Genomic DNA, 22200 nt, shown 5'->3' with positions numbered 1-22200 from the left:
TGGATCTGAGGTTCAACTCCAACTGCTGTCTCAGTCCAGTCTATTCTCTGGACTCAAACTTCGAAGCCTGATCCAGGTGGGTTTATCATCACCCCAGCTGATCTCCACCTGATTCACCACATGCAGTGTGCAGTAGCGCAGCAAGCGCACTGCTTTTCCTCCCCGTGCCTCACTCCTCAAACCCTCACTTCAGCAGCAGCTGGGTGAGCACATCCTGTATAATTTCCCCAAATTAAACAAAGTGTAACAAATAAAAGTGATATAAACAGATTGAGACGCACCCTGGAGGCTCCTGCCGACACCCTGTCTCCGCGCCTCCAAATGCCGCTGCTATTTATCAGAATCTATTTTTGCCCTGTGTGAAGTTACTTTACCCTGTTTTGTTGAGAATAGTTTGACAAAAGTCGGAGGGAGCTCATCTTTAATTCAAGGCAGGTGTTCTCATGCCGAGACAAATCCCCTCCCCACTTATAGGAAAAGAAGGCGTATCAGAGTGTATGTCTACATTCAGCATGTGTAAAGGCTAACCGTCCACAGGCAGAATCCATTTTTCTCCTCAACTTCTTCACCCCACGAACACTTTTGACATCAACACATCCCCTTTATCTTAAAACACATCGCACTTTAAATAACTCCATCTGTCAGGCAAACATATATTTCAAATGTATTGTGTTCTTGAAGAAGTTTCTTTGCGCATAATGTCAAATATAATACAAAAATAATATAAAACAATTGTGTTATAATAGCAGTACTATGATGGCAAAACATAAAAAAGTGACTCAATAGCATAAAGGAGGGTTGTTTAAGTACTACTACTCATCGTATTAAAATACATCTATTTTGTTCATCAGTATAAAATAGAAATTTAAAACAAAACTGTCACTACACAAAATGTGGGACAATAATTTCCATCATCAGTTCAACAGTAAATTATAATGCCATTTGATTTAGAATGAGGCACAGGAAATATTCACTGACAGTAATGTAAACAAACACGCAAGCAAATAAACAAAGAAAAACCCAAATCAAAAATATACAAAAAAAAGAAGAGGAAAAAAAACAAGTAAAATAGATCAGTTGAAAGAGAAAATACAGAATGTGTAGCATGATATTCAAACGTTTAAAAAATGTATTGGACTGAGGTGAGTCAGACCAGAAATCATCAGCACCATCGTCTTCTGGCTCGATACAATGCATACGATTCTGTCAACATTTCTTTTTACATGCTACAGGAGTTAGCTGTTAGCTTTGAACTTTCAAGTGTGCATTTTCAATCTGTGTCAACATTGTCAGTTTTTTAAATGAAAAAAAGACAAAAAAAACTGCAAACTGGAACTGCAGCTTTAGAAGTTTAAAATGGCATCAAAAAACAAACAGACGATGCAGTCAAACTTTGGACTATTCTACCCACTCACAAGAACTAACTTTAACTCCTGGCATTTTCGTGTTCTAGACAACATCCGTCCTGTGTGTTTGGTGATCCCACTACACGGGGACAACTACTGTCACTATGTTTTGTGAGCCTGAAGTCCTGGTTCCCGCCTCTTTAAGCGATTATTTGAGCCATCTTCATGGGATGAACCTTTGAGGAGTTGCGGTCATTTAGAATTGTGACATCATGTTGGCAGCGACACAGTTGCCAACAAGGAGTAAAGGATGCTGCTCTGCATCCTTTCAAGGGACATCTTTTCTTTGTTCAATGGAAGTCTGGAACAAGGATTCAATGAGCAACCTGGGAGTACTTTTCCAACACTACTGCAACGCCTTTCCTTCAGATATATGACTCCCAGGTATTCGAGAGTCCCTCCAAAAAGCACCAGCTCAAAATCTGCCCTGACCTCCATCACATTCCATCTTCAAGTCACTTCTCCTCTCATTATTTGATTCCAAGGTTGGGCCCATACATCAGCCGACTCCCGCATGCGTCGCCTTCGCTTTCCAACAGTGGCATCAGCATCGCAGCGGGCTGCGCTGCAGCCAAATTACCTCACCTGGAAACCAAACAGTTTGTTGTCTTTGGCGTTTAATACACAGCGGGACTTCATTATAAACACATTTTGCATCCTCCTGATTTCATTTCCTTCCTGACAAATATCCAGCGTGAAGGCCTGAAAAAACATGTCAGCCTCGTGTCACGGCAGCAGTCTGACACGAGTGAAGGTAAGCGATCGCAACAGACACGAGTGAAGGTACGCGATCGCAACAGACACGAGTGAAGGTAAGCGATCGCAACAGACACGAGTGAAGGGAAGCGATCGCAACAGACACGAGTGAAGGGAAGCGATCGCAGCAGACACGAGTGAAGGGAAGCGATCGCAGCAGACACGAGTGAAGGTAAGCGATCGCAACAGACACGAGTGAAGGTAAGCGATCGCAACAGACACGAGTGAAGGTACGCGATCGCAACAGACACGAGTGAAGGTAAGCGATCGCAGCAGACACGAGTGAAGGGAAGCGATCGCAACAGACACGAGTGAAGGTACGCGATCGCAACAGACACGAGTGAAGGTAAGCGATCGCAACAGACACGAGTGAAGGTAAGCGATCGCAACAGACACGAGTGAAGGTACGCGATCGCAACAGACACGAGTGAAGGTACGCGATCGCAACAGACACGAGTGAAGGTAAGCGATCGCAACAGACACGAGTGAAGGTAAGCGATCGCAACAGACACGAGTGAAGGTAAGCGATCGCAACAGACACGAGTGAAGGTAAGCGATCGCAGCAGACACGAGTGAAGGTAAGCGATCGCAGCAGACACGAGTGAAGGTAAGCGATCGCAACAGACACGAGTGAAGGTAAGCGATCGCAGCAGACACGAGTGAAGGTAAGCGATCGCAACAGACACGAGTGAAGGTACGCGATCGCAACAGACACGAGTGAAGGTACGCGATCGCAACAGACACGAGTGAAGGGAAGCGATCGCAACAGACACGAGTGAAGGGAAGCGATCGCAACAGACACGAGTGAAGGGAAGCGATCGCAACAGACACGAGTGAAGGTACGCGATCGCAACAGACACGAGTGAAGGGAAGCGATCGCAACAGACACGAGTGAAGGGAAGCGATCGCAACAGACACGAGTGAAGGGAAGCGATCGCAACAGACACGAGTGAAGGGAAGCGATCGCAACAGACACGAGTGAAGGTAAGCGATCGCAACAGACACGAGTGAAGGGAAGCGATCGCAACAGACACGAGTGAAGGGAAGCGATCGCAACAGACACGAGTGAAGGGAAGCGATCGCAACAGACACGAGTGAAGGGAAGCGATCGCAACAGACACGAGTGAAGGGAAGCGATCGCAACAGACACGAGTGAAGGGAAGCGATCGCAACAGACACGAGTGAAGGGAAGCGATCGCAACAGACACGAGTGAAGGTAAGCGATCGCAACAGACACAAGTGAAGGTACGCGATCGCAACAGACACGAGTGAAGGGAAGCGATCGCAACAGACACGAGTGAAGGGAAGCGATCGCAACAGACACGAGTGAAGGTAAGCGATCGCAACAGACACAAGTGAAGGGAAGCGATCGCAACAGACACGAGTGAAGGTAAGCGATCGCAACAGACACGGCTCCGGTGTCGCTGTAAATCTGTGTTTGCTTTGTGTGTCTTGTTATTATTCCTTTGTGAGGACTCCGCCGCTTGAAAGGGCCCGGTGTTCTCCACATGAATCATTTAGATGAAAGCCTGAGGAGGGGGAGGGAAAGGAGCATGAGGCACCTGATGTCAACTTTAATTAGACTCAAGTTTGGGCCCCGCTACCTTGACTTTGAAATCATGCCGAGCCACTGGAGACAATTCACACTTACAAGATGTGATCAGACTGGATAATTCCAGGAGGCGCTCGGTGCCGCGGCACGCAGGAGTTATGGGCTTGTTGTGCGCTTTTGTCTGGACTCATTCCAAAGTCTTTCCAGCGCAGATATCGCTCATTTCAGCCTTTGTGCTGGGGAAAGACGTTGGGAGTGTTTATCTTCACTCCAGCGGATAATTGTGGGCGTGCAGGGACTCTATCGTGATGGGAGTCATTTCACACTTAACACACCTGATCCTGTGGTTCCACATTCATGGAAACAGAGCAGCGACTTGCAAGTGCGGCCGGCAGGGCGTGACGACGGCCTTCCAGTATTTTGAATGAAATCCATCTTCAGACAAGCCCCACAAGGCTTCTGAAATCCTCGGACGTCCCCGATGCGTCAGAAAAAGTCAGACCACATCACCGTCACTCGTGTTATTTCTCAATGTTCCGCGGTTTAATGTGAGACATCGGAGCCTACAGCTGCTGCCGACAACTCTGGAGATAAGAAGCTGCTTGCTCTCATATTACTCATGTCAGCTTACAAATTCCATGTTAGCGGGGGGATATTTTAAATAAAAGTGGAAATTGCCCCAAAATAAAACCATCTGGAAACTGAATTTAAAGTCACTGAGACAAAATTCCTGAGGAACTATGAACTGGGGATGACCCGGTCGCAGATTCTGATGGTGTTGACTTTTAAAATGCTGCCTTTACATATGAAATGATGTCATTTCAAATGATGCTACCGTCACTGATCACATGCTTCCATTTGTTCTTCCCGTTGATGTTGCTGTTCACCAATGTATCCACTAGGGGGAGCAGCCCAGCGTCAAAACAAACTCCGACTGTGGAAGCAGTATTGATAATGTATCTCTTGCACAAAAAACAAAATGGAGGCAGCGCTGTCGGAGGGGACAGTTGGTCAGGCCCTAAAATTTCACGCCGTTGTTATGCCGTTTTTGTGTGTTGCGTCCGGTAGTAACAGCAACACTGACCCCACAGTTTCTGGCAGTACTGCTCCGTTTGGTCTGTATCCGTAAAGTTTGTGGAAACAGGGACAGAAGGCTCTGCCCGTAACGTCGAGCGCAAATGGGCCTTAAAAGGGGGCCACTCTGTGTGTCCCTTGTTTGTCTTCCTTTTGGTATCAGAAGTCACTGAAGGACTGGCAGAATAACTTGGCATAGCTTAGATGTCAGCCATATTTGTCAAGTTAAAACTAGTTTAAAGTTACATCATCGCCGCCTTCGGTGAAAAACAGGTGATGATAAAATGGGGAGCGAGATGAGGCCTGCAAAAATGGCCGCCATCTGGAGTCAGCCGAGTCAATCCCACAATCCTTGACAAAATCTTTCCCGGTTTTTAGAGCAGCTTCTTAAATGAAAATGTTTGTCAACAAAGACAGACCGTAAAATGATTTTAAAGGCGTAAACATACAAAAGTCAGTTTGCATCTGAATACAAATGCGACTGATGTTTCATCCAGCTGACAATGTGGGTCGAATCATGGAAGACCACAGCAGGGCCACTTTAAGACCTTCAACGGTCCAAAGCATGATGCTTCACAACAACTCCAGTGGCAGCCTTGAGTTTTAGGCACATATTTGGTTCATTTTGAGCATCAATTCGCCTGAAATGACGTAAGCTCAGGCATCTCTAGAATGTGTCTGGATCTCTGGGGACGGAGCTTTTCAGATGAAACACCGTGGAGGCAGATGAAGAAGTCAAACGTTATGTATAAGATTCTGCCCTTGACAAACAAACCGAGTGGAAACATGGCGTAATAAGGAGCCAGCTGACTCGCCGACCCTGGATGTTGTCTGCCTCCCTGCAGCGAACAGGCAGCAAGCTGGCTTTAGCCTGACAGCGATCCAACTCTTCTGGTGTCTGAGAGTGAAAAGAACACTGTGATGTTGAGGGATTTGTCAACCGGTTCCTTATAGTGAGAGGCAAAAGTGCAGTGAGCAGCTGTTTTGTTTGTACGAGGTGGAAGCTTGACTCACTGCTTAAATCTGCCAATATCTTAGCAAATAAATTCAATACCACTGCCTTGTTTCTCCGTGTCAATTAGCCAACTGTTTTCTGTTCGCGACCAAATATGTTTGATTATTTTGGCTGCTGAGCACAATGAATGTTTTGCAAAGAATTTATTAGCTGCGTAGGAGAAGGGGAGACGGCGAACCAGTCCCCAGAAATTCAATCAGAAGAATCAAAAACCTGCTGGCTTTCATTACTGTTCGCTGCTGAAACCTTGATTTCCAAACCTCTTTTCCCCCAGAAAACTTTTAAAAAGTGCTGGAACACAACCTGCTCAGACGTCTGCTGTATGAATGAGACTACGCAGTATAGAACATGGAAGAGTTTGGGGACAACAGCAACAAGTGTTCGGCCATGTCAGCTGACAGAGAGGGGTCAGCGGATGCTGCGGGGCATAGTGCAAAGAGGTCGCCCACTTTCTGCACAGTCCATTGCTTCCGTGCTCCAAACCTCATGTGACCTTCAGAGTAGCCCAAGTACAGAACACAGAGAGCTTCGTGGCATCCAAGCCATACATCACCAAGTGCAAAGCAAAGCAGCCGGCACTGCACTATAGAGCAGCGGAGGCGCCGTCTCTGGAGTGATGGGTTTGGAGGTTGGTACATTTCACACCGCATTGTGCCAAGTGTGGAATTTGATGGAGGAGGAATGATGGTGTGGGGTTTGGTTTTGGCCCCTAAGTTCCAGTGAAAGGAACTTTGAATGCTTCAGGAAACCCAAACATTTTCAGACAATTGCATGTTCCCAACCTCGCGGGATCAGTTTGGAGCAGAACCCTTCCTCTTCCAACATGACTGTGCACCTTTGAAATGAAATAGAGCAGAAACTAAGGGCCAGGCCTTCACCACCAACACCAGCGCGCTTTTGGAAGAATGGTCTAAACCTCCTACAGACACACTCCTCAACCATGTGGACAGCCTTCCCAGAAGAGCTGAAGCTGGAATAGCTGCAAATGGTGGACCAACATCATATCGATGGGGTGGCACTGAAGTTCTTGTGTGAGTCAAAGCAGGTGAGCAAATACTTTTGGTCAGATGGTGGATGTTGCTTCATGTAAAAGTCAACTCACTCTCATCAAGGAAGAGTGAGTAAGTATGAATGAAACTCTTTTATATGCAAATGAAATCCATACCTGCCTTTGTTTTTTTTAACCCAAGGATGAATCAAATTCATGAAAAAACCTTGTGATTCAAAAACATAATGAAGCCTATAATGAATGAGAGTTAAAAAACACCTATCATCATACTTCAAAGGCAAAGTTATGGAAGTTTCTGAAGTATCTCCTCGGTTGGAAGGACGTGCTTCTTTCCCAAGTTTTAAAGGAGAGAAGTAAACATTCCAACAGGAGTCATATGCAAGGGCTTATAGCGTCTCACCGCGACCGTCTCTCTGTGTCCGACTGCTTGGAATCATCTGCAGCTCGTTTGACGTCCCGAGTGTCTCCTCTCACCCTCGTCCACCCTGACCCCACTCTCCTCTTCACCTCCCACCTGAAGTACCCGAGCTCACCGTCTCACTTTGCATAAATCACTTCCGACTATCGAGCACTTCTTCTCCCTCTGCATTTTGAGGACCAATCGTCTCCTGAATGGAGACAATGTTAGTGCCACTTGTACTTTCCAACACCAACATCTACCGGCCTTTTAAACAAGCTGGAGTGATCTGAAAAATGACCTGTGATATTCATGTGCATGGCGTAAATGTATTGTTCGCTACAGGTCCAATAAAGAACAATGTCTTCGTCCTAGTCATTTGGACAAAGACACTTCCTGTCTGCAGGCGTTCCACTGCACGTCCCTCATCCAGGAAACAGATGGTGTCACAGTGACCTGTATGAAGAACAGTGTGTATCAGGTGAAAAGGATCTGATGTGTCGCTCTTTAGATACTTTTTTTCCATCCCAAAATTGCTGCTCTTGTGTCGCATCAAATCAGAAGGAAATGAGGACAAGGAATGGATGGGGTCATGAGGTGGTTGATCGGATTCCAAGTGTTGGCTCAAGGCGGATCCCGATGGAGTCAGGTCGTGTAAGTCGTCATGCGTGTGAGCGGCCCCTCCAGTGCGTATAGCAACCTACCCACCATATAGACGTGCAGCTGTGGCAGCCTTGTGTGACCACTGCTGAACTAATACACCTCTGATATGATGCCTTTCTTCCTATGTTATTGACAAAGCTGCGTTTGAAATCGTCGTTTCTTATTCCCCTAAAATCCCCTACCCTGTGCCGGCCCGAGCGCCCACACACATTTCCAAAACCAGACTTTCTTTGTCTCAGTTGAGTGCCTTTAAATCTCAGTGTCATTAAATCGGATCCAAAACAGTGGAATGAAAATCTCATAACAACTTTGTGAGATAATGCCAGGTGTCTCACATGAATCCGTCTGTCAAACGCTGGATCAAATAAATTCTGGCATCAGCAACCCTCCGGTCCAAACGCTTGACAACGCTAGAAAGATTTCACGTTACGCTGCATCATCAGGCCCAGACGGCTGCAGCGATAAAAGCAGTGACTTTAGCTCCTCCAGTCTCTAAATCAGCTTTCTTTGTTCAGTGGAACTGGAGGTGCTTTTGTTGCACCCACGCAGGTAAAACAGTCCCTGGCTTTGTCCTTCTCTGGCCGATGTAAACAGTGTGTTATCTCCGCATTACAGCTGCTGCTAAAGGATTTAGCCTGCAGGTAACATTGTGAATACATTGCAGGTATCTTGGAAAAACAAAACACCGCATCATCTATTGAGTAACTCCTGGGTCGCTCTGAATCAGAGGTCAGGGAAATCTCAAGAGACAGGGTCGTCACCAGATCAGCGTCTCATCAGTACATTGTAGCTCCCTGTTATCTCACGCTTGAACCAAGCTCCCGAGAGCAACGCACTGGTGTCTCCGGGGGCCGCCGCGACACTCTCCCTCTGTGTCATGAAACATGCTACATAAACCAAAACAAACGTTCAAACATATATATGTGTATTTTAAAGCCAAATGTCAGCGTACTGATGTTATTTAGTGCTTCAGTACACACCTTCCCAGCAGGGGAAGAGGACTGCAGGCACAGTTATTGACCTATAGAGTGTCCAATCACAAGAGTAATGAGAGATTTGATGAGGTGGGAAGGAGCCCTGGGGACGGCGCGCCAGCCTGTGTAATGTCGGATTGACTCAGCTATCTGCCTTTTCTTTGTGCAATAACAGTCTGCAGAAGGTAGGATTCACTTTGAGAATGTGTTGGGAGGGGCTGGGAATATCACACAGAAGAGCAAAAGAAAGGTCACAGAGTCAAACGGACCTGCGATTCTGGAGGCCGGGAATGTCTTTTGAACAGGACGTATAGTTCGTCTGGAAACCTTCCCAGCCTCTTCAGCGCTGAAGCACGACTCAGCCATTTTCTTCAAATCTACTTTCATCCGACCATCGTCGCTTGATGGGGCCATGTGGACAGACAGGAGGTGGAGGTCCATGATGGTGAGTGTGCGGCGGTGCAGGCGAACATGGGCCTGACCTGAACCCAGCCTCTCTGCGTCGTGTGAGCCTTTCGTTCTCGGCGCCGAAGCTTCTACCCTCGACATGGTCGCAGCCAGCTATAAAGGGAGAAGGACAAGGACAGCTCTCCAGCCCACAGGCTTCAGACTAAGTCGAGTTGTTTGGTTCTCATTTAAAATTAGGGCCATTTCAAGGTGCTCTCTGTGAATGAACCATTCGAGGTCGAACCTGTCTATTACTTTGGGAGGTCATGTGATGATCTGTCGCTCTTTCAGCAAAATAATTACTGGGACAAAGAATGGAAGGGATTTGGTTGGAAGGATTCTTCAAAGCCTGACGGAGTACTGCCACCTGCTGTCTGTTTGAACTGAAGCCGACCGAATGTTGGGTGACGGGACACAACAACGTGTGGTCCCACCTGGCCCCAAGTTTCAGCCATTCACCAGTACAATAAGATGTTTGGGTGAATATCAGCGACAAAAAGTTGATGCAAGCAAGGTCTGATCTTTACGCTGGAGTTGGAAAGGCGATGACAAAGATGCTATGTCCTTGCAGGCCCATCATGAGTGAGTTTAACAAACCCGAGCGACGCACACTAAAAGAAACAGTGACTTTATTGACAGATCAACACACTCACGGATGGAATAGTTACAAAATCTCTTCATCGATTCCACACAAATAAGGCATTTCAAGTATTGAGAACAACTTGCTCGGTGCAGTGACCACCATCAGGGAGAGGAGGTGAAGCAAAGTGATGAGAGGCAAACAAGCACCACACACAAATGGCCGGGACAACGTGTCCTAATGTTTCATCCGTCGTCCACTTTGGCTGCATTCAGGGATCGCTCCACCAGCACACAGATGTATGTACACTTCTTCCTTCAACGTCCGTCAAAGGAAAAAAAAAGGAACCTGAGGACTGTCAGTGAGTTATTCCAGGTCCATTTTGATATCTCCCGCTCTCATTTCATGCTCCAGAGTCGACATCTGGCCGCAGATAGGGTTTGTCCTGATTTGAATCCAAATGCCGCAGACATTGGGATTCCATCTCCGTTTGAAATGAAGGTGTTTTCATTACAAGGTTATGATGAAGTTCCTGCAGGCAGGACTGAGTGTCTGTATTGTCGGCTTCAGGTTTCTCTACAACTTTTTACACTTGAACCCAAGAGCCTTAGAGCAACTGCAAGTTCGCCGTCCTGTTCAGAGCTGCAAGAAGGAGAATAGACAGAGAATGAGATCTTAAAGTGGAATAAACAGAGGCGCTGCCACATCTTCTAAATGTTGGTCGATGGCTGGAAAACACGACGTGTTCATGGTTGGGTGAAGATGAGAGATTTCTGTTGAGTCAGGTTTGGCGATGACACTTTCGGCGTCCGACCACTGAAGACAAGCCACTGCAGATGCGGTGCAACGGGATGAGCACTTTCAGTTCCGACAGATGCTGCCTGTGCTGTCAAACCCATGGCCCAGGGGCCAAATATCGTGGATGATTCTTCTCCTGGCCGTGGACATTGTGCCATGCACTGAGTTTGTGAGAACTTCTGATCCATCTCCTTTGTTTTCCAGTGTGTCTGTGCCCGTTCTCCCTGGTTCCTCCTCCCCCAATCCTGTGGACCTACTCCCTGCCTTGGACTCTGGCTCTCCTCCATTTCTTTGTGCTCATGGACGCTCATTTTTGTTGGTGACCCGTTTGATTTTATGTACCGGACTCTCCCTCTGGTGTCGAGGTTTTTGTACCGTTTTGTTTCTCCTGCCTCCTTCAAGCGTATAATTGAGCGTAGTTCTGTTCATGTATTGCATTTTTGATCTTTGTTTACCTGCCTCCTAGTGTAGAAAGTTGAGTCTATTTGGTTAGTTTTGATTAAATTTGTGGGACTTCGCTCTCAGTCTCCTCCCTGCTGTGTCTGGGTCACCCGTCTGCTACAGTCGGCAAGTTAGGAGCTTTTCAAACAAGAAAAATACGAACTTAGCAACACGAGTCACAGTAGTTTACGTGAGGAGCTCGATGTACTACATTCAGAAGTGAAGTCTATGCAACACTGCATTTGACCTTCAGTGTTCGACCTCATGTATCCTTCCAATTTAGAGGAATATTGTCGGACTTTTATCTCTGGTATCATTACACAATAATAAGATGAGAGGCGATAAGTTGACCTTCGAAAATGTATATTTTGCTGGTGTTAGTTCATTAAATTTTGTAAGGCCTCCAAATTGGACGGTTTAACATTGAATTGAGTTCAACGCCGGCGGCATCAGTTTGGAATTATTAAACATCACATTGTTTTTGTGTTTAATTGGGAGCATCTCGAGGCCCGGGGTTCATTTTAGGTCTGTGGTGCGTCCTGATCATCTCAACACCACACACAAGTCCTTCCTCAAACATGAAATCATTATTTTCAAACATGGAATGAATGAAAGTTTTGTAGTACAGTATAAATGTTCTGTATCTGTATGACGGCACAGTTGGCTGAGGTTTAGCGTGCGAACAAGACCTGTCGATCAAGATGAGTGTCATGTCAATTTACAACATGTGAGGATGAGTGGCTCCTTCAACATAATATATCAACGTTGCGAAAGTGGACTGAAGCGTCTTAGAATGACTTCAGCGTTTTCAATGGAAGCACATGTTCCGCCATCCAGGGCAAATCCTGACGCCGTGAGCTGCACGTCACGTGATAGAAAGATGGCGGCTGGGCTCCGCTCAGCCACAGGACGGCGCTCCTTTCGAAGCATGACTATATTGCTTTGTAAAACCCCACAGACAGCTGTTATTCCCCACGCACAAGTCCACTTCCCCACATGAACATATTCATCCATGGCGGTGAGGATGGGTTTAACTAAACACAAGGTTGTGTCTCCACCCACCTGTTGCAAACGTTCCCGTCACAATCCCTTGGAACCACTCTACGGCTGTCAGTACGTGGAGGTTGTGTATGGCATAGTGTTCTAGGAGACAACACACTGAGTGTCAACGGGAACCAAGCGGAGCGGATTTATTAAGGCAAAAATAAGCGCCGACTTCAGTTGCCGTCCCGTCGGCGGCCGAGAGGTTATCTTACCCTTGTCGTTTTGATCTTGTTCCCTGCATAGCACATCCAGCCAGAGTTGTCAGGCAGCGTTTTGCATTCCTCTCCCTCCAGGCAAGGCTCCATCTCACACCACCACTTCCCAATGACTATGGAGGCTGTGGGCAAACAAAGTCAGGAGTAATGGTTCGACCACACAGCAGTCTGTCACCGCCAAGATCCCGGACTGGAATTATCTTTCCAACGACGAGATTCACGCGGCTGAGTCCGAGCGCGTTGGTCGTCCCTCTGAAATAAACCTGTCGGCTATTGTGGGGTGTTGAGGGTGAAATTGAAGCAGTTTTCATGGTGTGAATGGTTCAGTAGGTGTGAGAGCAATTTGACTTGAATGCACATCACTTTTTTTCGGGAGGGAAAGCGGCCTTAAATACAGGGTAAGTAGACGTTAAAAGGCTGCTGGATGGGAGGGAAGGGAAAAAAAAGGTGTCAGCGTTGACATCGAAATACAATTAGAGAAGCAGATTTGAGTTCTTTCTCTCAGCCTTTCTAGGTTCCAGTCAGTCACAAAAGAATTTGCCGGTGTCAGGCCTCCGTGTTCCGTCGCTGTGGCTCGCTGAGATCAGATATGATTTAATCCCAGGTTTCTTATCAGGTGCGTGTATCTTTTGTGTTTCCACGTGTCAGATTAGTCTGTCAGCCTTTCATCAAACATCTGCTCACCATCCACACACGACGGTCGGTTCCTGGTGGTTCCTGCCACCTTCCCTGGCAGACACGAACACTTGACCGTCTGCGATCGCTCCTCGATGCGATTTTTGTTACAGCATCTGTGCGCGGCGATGACCTCACAGGTTCCTCCCTCTGGAGAGAGACACACAGGAGACATCTGCACATGAAGATGACCACAGAGTCACAGAGAGGATTCAGTGTGCAGCAGGGGCTTCGGAACGTAGCGGAGCAATGCTTTTGTTGGCAAGAGCTTCAACTGCTGCAGGGACTTGTGGGAGGAGTTAAAAAGGGTCGTGATGACTGTAGACATAATGATGAAGATGTAGGCGGCCATGATGGACATAACCGGTAAATACGAGTGAAAAAAAAAACCCTCAACTTTGAAACCTTTACTAAATGTACTCCATATTTATTTCCACTTTTATTTCTCCATTATTGTCCTCCCAGTGTTGGAGAAGTACTTGAGAACACTGAGTGCTTCTAGATTTGTGAAGCTTTTTCACATCATAAACTCAATTCTTCCATGAAGAGACATCATAATACGGTCAATCTTGCCGAGACACGCATCATTCTGAAGCGTTAAATCTGATCAAACTTGCTAAAGACAGGGTTGGACATGGTCTGAAATTCATTGAATCTAATGCGCTGGACAGAACAAGTAAAAACACACTATAAACAGAAAGACCAAAAAGACAACTTCAGAGGTGAAAATCTCCTTTGAAGCATCTTCTCTGTTGTCATTTCCAACACCATAAAACCTCCATTGAACAGCAACATTGACTATCCATCCTCCTCAGTTGCTTATCTGTTGCCATGTCGCGGGGGCAGCAGCTTCAGAAGGTCGCTCCAAACACCCTTCTCCCAGGCAAGAATCTCTCCACCTGGTCCTGGATCGAGCAGCAGCTCTACTCCGAGTCTCTCCCGAGTGACAGACCTTCTCACCCTAACACTCAAGGAGACGCCCACCACCCTTCCAGGAGTAGTTTTCTGGACAATGTGATACATCATTGCTCAGAATCTTAACTTTAATAACTGAAATATAACAATTTCAAACTGAAAAAAAACCGAGGTGAGCAAAGTCGAATACTGTTCTGGTGAGTATTCACTTGATGCCTTTTGTCTTCTGCATCGTCACACGCCAACAGCAATGCAATGTTGAAAAACAAAAATGTAACAAACATGTAACTCCCCTTTCTGACACATGATGTTCTCCTCCTGAGCCAAAACGTTTTTCCGTGACCCTTTAATAAAGGATGACGCCAACTCTTCCGATGAACGGCGCTCGCCTATTCCAGGACGCGACGCGTCGGCGTGGAATAAACGGCCAGTGTATTGGCAGTGTCTGACAAGTGCAGCTCCCTGCAGCTCCTCCAATGTGAAATAATAATGATGAGGAAAGTGTGAAAGAGTACAAAAACACCTATTAGCAGCAGGAGCCGGCAGCTGCGGGGCCGTCACGAACAAGACTGCAGACTCACAATTATCACTAAACTGCCCTGAAGAGATGAGAGGACTCCGCAGAGTTGGACTTGACCTTCCTCATACACTAACCCTTCCCACCCACTGCGGAGAGACTCTTCAGGAGCTTTGTCGAGATGGACCCATCTCAGAATTTTTATCAAGTTCCTGAAGGCTGTGCGTGAAGAAAAAACACACACACACACAGACACACCTTGAACTGCTGGATCTTTGGCAAGATAATATGTATATTTTTCAAGGCAGTGAACAAGTCTGTCTGGTTTAGCATATTTGAAAAAAAGGAAAACACGGATTTGAGCTTGAAATGCGGCGAGTTAACCGATGCCTGACAGGTCGGCTTGAAAATATTTATTTTTCAGAATCCTGGGAACCAACTGGGCCTCGCACAGCACGAGATAAGTGAAGCATTCTGAACATTTAAGTGTCATTTGGGAAGTTGCTTTTGAGCGAGTGCTGCCTGCCTTCCATGCTGCTCTCCGGGGGGGAATCTGAATTAAAGTAAGATGAGCCTGAGCGAGAGAGTCCTGAAATATCGTCAATTCAGCTTGCATGCGCGGGAGAGTCACTGACCAGACAAAAACAACCTGATGTTTTGGAAAACATGTCTTTCTGGAATAAACCTCATTTACATCGCTGCTGTCCAAAACATTGTCAGAGGGAAACTGATTGAAAAAGACAGCACATTTTTAAACTTGACAGGATAATTGTAGCAAAAAAAAAAAAAAAGAGGCAAACCTAGAAGTCTGTTTTGATGGTGCTGGGTTTGTATTTTGTCCTGCCTCTCCAGGCTTCTGCACACAGCACAGTCACAGCTGTGGGTTTTCTAACGTGAACTAACAGTACAGTTTAAGGCCTTTTGATGTCGGGGGCCCCACTTTTCCCAGAACAAATGGCCCCGGGGCCCATGCAAGTAATACAACTGATTCATTACTCTCGAATTCATTTGTGATCAATAACCATATTTAATCTACTTCCACGTTAACAAACCAAAACCTCGTGAAATGACACGAAACCATGTGATCATTGCAAAGATATTTGTCAGAGAAGAGTCCAACCAGCAGCAGAACCGAGTCATGACATTTACGAAAGAAAAAAAGAATCATATTAACTGTTGAGAAAATTGGAAAAACTGAATACATTTCTGAATGAAATAAATATAATAAAACCACGTCTAAATATAACAAAAGAAAAATAATATTTTATTTAAACTTCAAAAAAGATAAGTAAAGTTTCGCCATAAACTTTCTCGCGGCCCTTGCGGCTCAAAGGTGCAAAATAAAAACAACTTTAGCGGCCCAAACATGGGCCCCGGCCCTATGGTTAAGAGACACTGAGAACACTCTGTTACAAGAACAAAAATATACTGTAATTTCCGGACTATAAGGAGCTACTTTTTTCTTGCGGTCTGAGGCCTGCGGCTTATGCAACAGCGTGGCTAACATAAGGATTTTTACAGGCTCAAATCGGATTAAATCAAAGGCGACGAAATGGATGAAATCAGAGGCTTTTTATTTTCCCTTCAAGCGCTGAAAATGCACCGTTTGCGCCCGGGTATCCACAGCTCCGTCCACAGAGTCGATCTCCTGGAGGTCTGGAATCGAGAAGCAGCCACTGAGACCGGCAGTGGTGTCGGAACTTTGGGCACGCGGGTGAAAACAGGGCATTTTGAGGGCTTTAATGTGAATAAAAGATGTGAGACGGTGTCTCCAGACAGTGCGTTTTGCTCACACAAACACAAGTGAGTCGGGTTTTGGTCGCGGACTTGATCCCGGGTAGAGAGCTGCACCTTTTCGATTAAGAGAACAGCGAGGATAAATCCAGACGCTCTGTATTACGCAGCTTGTTTCCGCTATTTCCTCACTCTCGATCCCGAGGCTGTTTTCAAAACTTGTTTTGAAAAGCGCGTTTAAGCCGGTGCACCACTGACCTGTCCACAGCGCAGACAGCACCACTGCATCCGCGGCTTATAGACCGGTGCAGCGTATGTAGTGGGTGTGGCTAATATTCTGGCGCCCTCTATAGTCTGGAAATTATGATAAATAAAAATCACTTCCTCAATTCCCATGCAGTGCAACAGTTTTAGAGCATCAGGAAGCGGGCTGTATTTCCTCCTGTGATTGAGCTTGACGCCTCTGACCTTTGATCAAAGAGATCAAAGATGCAAAAAATAACATGTAACGAAACACATTCATAAAACAGGACCTGGCAAAGTGAAATACGAAGTAAAAAAAGACATCAATAAACAGGTAGACGCACCCAGAAAACAAGTCTCGGGTGAGGAACAAAGAGACCTCAGGTGAGGCACTTCCCTTCATTTGACAGACTGAGGGGCATAAAGTTGAGCGGACAAGGCGCGGCAACACGACCTGAATACGCAGTAGCGGACTGAAACTGCAGCCGTAAGTCCACATGGATCAGCTGCTCCTAGAGTTGTGATTGGAGACCATTTTAAACTTGTGTCGCAGGCGTCCTCCTCCACACAAAGCTCACCATTAACCCACTTCTGGCCTGGATTCTAACCTGTGAGCCGGGGGAGGCTAAGAATGCTGCACCCAGAGAGATGCTAATGACGCTCCGTGTCATTATTTTCACTCAGTTAATTGTTTAATATGCGCTGCTGTTTCGCCATGTTGGCACAGATGGATCCCTTCAGTGGCGGTGCGACTGGGAGGGAGCGAGGCACCGAGCGCACACCGTCCATGTGTGGACATAATTGAGCCATCACGCGCGCTCCTGCGGGGCCCGGCCCACGCCGCCCCACTTGACCTCCTGGATGGAAGCGCATCACGCGGCGGCTCCGGCTCTTGACTTTCATGGATCCTCCAGAGCGCTGAAGTTGCCGTTCGATTCTGATCAAATCCAGGTTCATTATCCGGCTCCCTGGTGTAAATCACACAAAGTGCCATGCTGTAAATGAGTTGTATAAATATCATTAAGCAGCAAACATGTCGCGTTCAGAGCAAGGTGTTGATTGGAAAGTTTGAAAAACACCACAGACTAAATGTTTCCATGGCCTTTTCAAAGTTGGTTCTTTTGCCTGATGCTGTCAAAACTTTAGCGAGAAGCAGTTCATGTGCTGGCGCTCCCTCAAATGTCCGACCCCATCCTGTCTCCACGAGCAGCCAACAGTTACAGCAGCTTGAATTGCTAAATCTAGAACACAAACTATACTGTTTGGAGTTCTGCACGGGAAAAATACTGAGGCAAAACATTCAATTTTTTTTTTCATTCATTTGTGGTAAACATTTTTGGAAACAAAATATGATTGAAACATGATAGAAATGCAATAAATACACACACACACACATTTTATATATATAAAAAAAGAAGAAAACCACCTGACTTATAAAACAAATGTCAGTCATTCAAGTTTTAACTATAGATATTACTAGATAAACAAATATAGATAGATAGAAAGATAGAATTTCAACAGTACTGTTCATACAGCAACGTCACACAGTTGATTTCCTGTTTAACAGGAAGTATGGAATCAGGATCGAATTTTTCAAAATGGAGGTTTTGAAGCCGAGCTAAGCGAGGAGCAGATAACTCGGTCAGGACTGTGGAGGCTTTGAGGGAGTCCTAAAAACAGCAACAGACGTTCCATCATCTTAAAAATATACCCCCAAAAGTAGTTCAGAGGGAGTTTCTGTCACCGCCATGCTCATTTGGCAGCGTCCCACTATTGCCGTGTGCAACCTCTCCAGATAAAGGTGTCTATGTTGAAGTCTTCCCGCAAGATACCGTCATCGTACTGGAGTTTCAGTGCTTCCAGCCCGGCAGCATCTCGCGACCGTCACATGATTGACACCCAAAAATAGATATATTGTGTTCAAGAAGCAAAAAATAGTGAAGAATTGTGTTGTATGTACAGCAACACCCCGGGTGAACAGACACGAGAAAAGGCCTCCTGTCGTCAAGTGCTCGCCTCAATAAAAGGGCCGGTCTGCAAAAATGCTAATGTTCCTGTACACGTGGAAACAGTGGGGCGTCTTTTGAAAACAACAGCCCGCAGGGCTTTGTTCTTCTTAATGCATGGCCTTCATTGCTAGAGACAGCCCAGATTTCCCCTTTGATCTACCAGAAAACACACAGCTCCACAGAACTACCTTGCTTGTTGCTTGAGAAACAAACCGAAAGAAAGGAATCGCGGTGCTATACTTGGAAAATCATCACCTCCAAAGAATATATTCAAATGAAATAAGAATGCAAATCATATTTCAGGCTGGCAGGTGAGGCAACGCTAACAAGCGCCCTTGCAAGTTCACGCGTGCTTTCCGCGGGTGGAACACACCGCAGGCTCCCAGCGTCCATTTCTGGATTGTTAAATATTTCAGGGCTGCGGGGAGACGCAGAATAACGTGGTGGGAGATGAGTGTTTCCATCAGGTGAGCGCAGGAAGCGTGCCAGCCGATAATTGTTTTTTTTATTTCCATTCTGCCCCCCATTATCACTCGCAGGGAGGAAAGTCACCCCTTAAATTAGACGCAGCTCCACGGAGTGTTGTTCAAGAGTGGAGCGATGCCGCGGTTGACAAGTGAAATGGGCAGAAGAAGAGGGGAAATATTGACAGAGATAAGCAGTTACTCGGAATCTAGGGAATTGTTCTCCAGTGAAGGGACATTATCAAGTGAAAGAACTATGACTCTGATAGGTTCATGGTGAGGAGAGCTCTTGCTCAAAGTGATGGAAGGAAATCCTGGCATTTCTCTGAGGCAGTTTATCAAAAATTATAACCTGTAACCTCATATAAAACATGAAAACAGAAATAAACTTTCAGCTTCTGAACTCCAACAGCCAGTGCTCTCGCTCCGCTCAAACAAACCCTGAATATCTTTTTCTTTGGCCAGATAATGTGCAGGGTAACTGTGACTAACATGGCGAGGAAGGCGGTCGCGTCATGAACTTTGAAGGGGGGGCACTTTTGGTTTATGTTTTGACCTTGTCCGAGTCATTTTTTTGACTACAAAAGATCGGCAACATAATTCCACCTGCTGATCATCTTAGGCCACACCCACATTCCTGACACTTAGCAACCAGTTTGGACAGCCCCATACATTGATCAAATTGTGGGTACAGTTAGCACTTTTTGGGACTGTTAAAACTGAAAAATAAAATAAAATATATATGTGTGTGTGTGTGTGTGTGTGTGTGTTTGTAAAAAGAAAAAAAAAAACCGCATGGCTTATAAAACAAATGTCAGTAATCCAAGTTTTAAATATAGATATTACTAGACAAATTATTTAAAAAATAATGTGAAAAAATCCCACACACAATATGTAGAAAGAAGACCAAAATAAATGAGCTATAGAAAAAATATAACTGAAGAAAAAGTTCAATTCTTTGGCCATTTATAATATATCGCTCACAGGCCATGCAGAACCGCACCGTGGGTTAGATGTGGCCCGCAGGCCTCAGGTTTGACAGCTCACATTCACCCAATGATCACTCCGCAAGTCATTTCTAATCACTTCTAGCAGCTGGGCAAAACAAATACAGCAACCAACTTTCTAGGCTGCGTGACCTTTACTTGTATTGACAGACTTCAAAATGGCTCCAGCAAAAGGCTCCAGCCCTCGTGTTGCTGAGCATGGATGCAAGACTGTGCAGAATATGGAGGTGAGCAAGGTTATGGAGGGATTTGAACATCTATATCACATGGTTAATCGGACTGTACAGAGGATGAAAGGTTCGGAGCGAGCGGCGCCGGGTGAGAAAAAGGCAACGTCGTAAGAAGCGCGTGTGGGTGGGCGATTGGAAATGACGCTCAGCAAACATACGATCAAGACACGGGTTTCACACAGCAGCAAAGAGAGGAAGGAATCAGAGCCTCTGACCCCAGTGAGTTTTTAAGCCTGAGCACTGACAAGGCTCGTTTGTGGCAGGAGTGAGGCTCATTGTCCGCAGGTGTGCAGGAGGTCAAGAAAAACAGGAGCAAATATATACACGCAAACTGTGAGGCAATCATAAAGGATGGTGGTTTTATATTAAAATGAGTGGTGGGACTTGTTAAAAAAATAATAAAATAATGTGCAGAATAAAATAAAATAAAATAAAATAAATAGTTTGCTCTCCAGACATCAGAAAACCTTTGTCAGTGCAGGAGCTCCTGCTCCACTGATCCCACTGATGCAGCTGGGATGAGAACAATAACAACAAACATGGAGGAATCCTCCCTGAACCAAGCAAACAAAAGCATCTGTTTGCTTTGGTTCAGGGAGGTTTTTCACTGCACAATGTCCAGGGTTTCCACCACTCTGGATGGACTTGAAATTCTTATGAAACTGAAATTCTTGTGCAAATATGTGATATGAAAACTTGAATATAGCCACCACCCTGATTTATTGTGCTGTTGTCAAACTGAAGCAGAATGAACAATATTTTGTTGTTTAAATGTATGTGTGGCTCCATCATTTGATTCAGTAATATACCACATAAGTTCATATTGAAAAATGTGGCGTCTTGTGGCAAATATTCTTATACCACTAAACTGCGGTGAATTGAATACACTGCGTCATGTATTTGGTGAGGAGGATTTACAGGCTCAGATTTTGCTGAATGATTATCAGTGGGGGATTAAAGGCCCTGAGGTCAGTGAGTTCCGACTCTTTGTGGCTGGAAACAAACAACCATTTCCACTATTTGGCAGCTGTCGCCCTGATGGGGAAGTTCAAGTCGGCCAAGTTTTGGACAAGAGAGAAACTTTTTTGGACACGTGTCGGGAGAGTGGAGGTGAGGAGGGATTGGGGGTGTGGGTGAGGGATTGGGGGTGGGGTGAGCAGGGGTGTAAGTGGGACGGGTGCGGAGGTTGATTGCAATCAAACATGCCACTAAATGCCAAGCTAAATTGCTTAATAACACACTCTGAAACAGCGGCAGATTACCAGAGTGCTGTGAGTCACATGACATGACACCTGCGAAATTTCCAGCAAAAATAAATGGAGAAAACCCACAGGCGGCCAACAGGCTGAAAGGGCAAAGGGGTCTTGGCTGTTGAAGTGGGTTTCAATGACTCGAAGAGGGGCGGAGGATCAAGTGGGTTTCCGTCAGTTCTTTCTGCAGCAGAGCAGTGGGGACGGTCGCAGGAACAGGACGGGAGTCAAAGCAAGACTGGAAATGATGAGGTCAAAAATGGAATCACCAGTGCAGAACACTGGGAGAGAAAATGATTTTCAGGATCAAAATGTCGCACTCATTTCTATTCATGGACTTTGTCTTGAAGTCAACACATTAAACGGACAAAAATTGAATAAAGGGAAATAAAATGCATGAGTCTTTTGGGGTGGTAACTTACGGTGATGTGAGAGGAGCAGCTGTGTGGGGGGTGAAACTGAGGGCCGGTCAGCAGGCAGGAAGCACGGCAGTCGAGAATGTGAAGCAACAACCCAGCTGCACAGGTCAGATCAATACTTCAGCTGCAACACCTGACAACTTCTCTATTTTCGTCTCAGGGATGAAAAAAGAGAAGAGAAGTTGGAGGAAGTGATTCGCGGATGAGCGGCCCAAAGGCTGCTGCCCTGCTTGGCACTGCGTTCCAGATTCAAGACAACACTGACAGCAGCTTTGTGTGTCGCTGAGACCGCCAGCTTAAGAAAATGAGCCGCAGATGTTATCTGGTCCTGCGCCTCTGAGGAACCACCAGAAGGCAGCCGAGGAG

At 46.0% G+C, this 22200-nt stretch overlaps 1 protein-coding gene across 1 annotated transcript in view; it reads right to left on the bottom strand.

The window, feature by feature from the left end:
• Positions 1 to 9924: 9924 nt before the first annotated feature.
• The window catches only part of LOC128749675 (chemokine-like protein TAFA-1), a 33179-nt gene continuing 20903 nt past the window's right edge, over positions 9925 to 22200 (bottom strand). The window contains exons 3-6 of the mRNA XM_053849518.1: positions 13056 to 13196; positions 12369 to 12493; positions 12175 to 12255; positions 9925 to 10515 (exon numbers count right to left, since the gene is read on the bottom strand). Coding sequence (XP_053705493.1) covers positions 12223 to 12255; positions 12369 to 12493; positions 13056 to 13196 — 299 coding nt within the window. The 3' untranslated portion in view covers positions 9925 to 10515; positions 12175 to 12222. The remainder of the gene's footprint in view (positions 10516 to 12174; positions 12256 to 12368; positions 12494 to 13055; positions 13197 to 22200) is intronic.

The sequence above is a fragment of the Synchiropus splendidus genome, chromosome 18 (assembly GCF_027744825.2).
Source record: "Synchiropus splendidus isolate RoL2022-P1 chromosome 18, RoL_Sspl_1.0, whole genome shotgun sequence".
Taxonomy (NCBI): domain Eukaryota; kingdom Metazoa; phylum Chordata; class Actinopteri; order Syngnathiformes; family Callionymidae; genus Synchiropus; species Synchiropus splendidus.
This window is presented reverse-complemented; position numbering and strand designations above follow the sequence as displayed.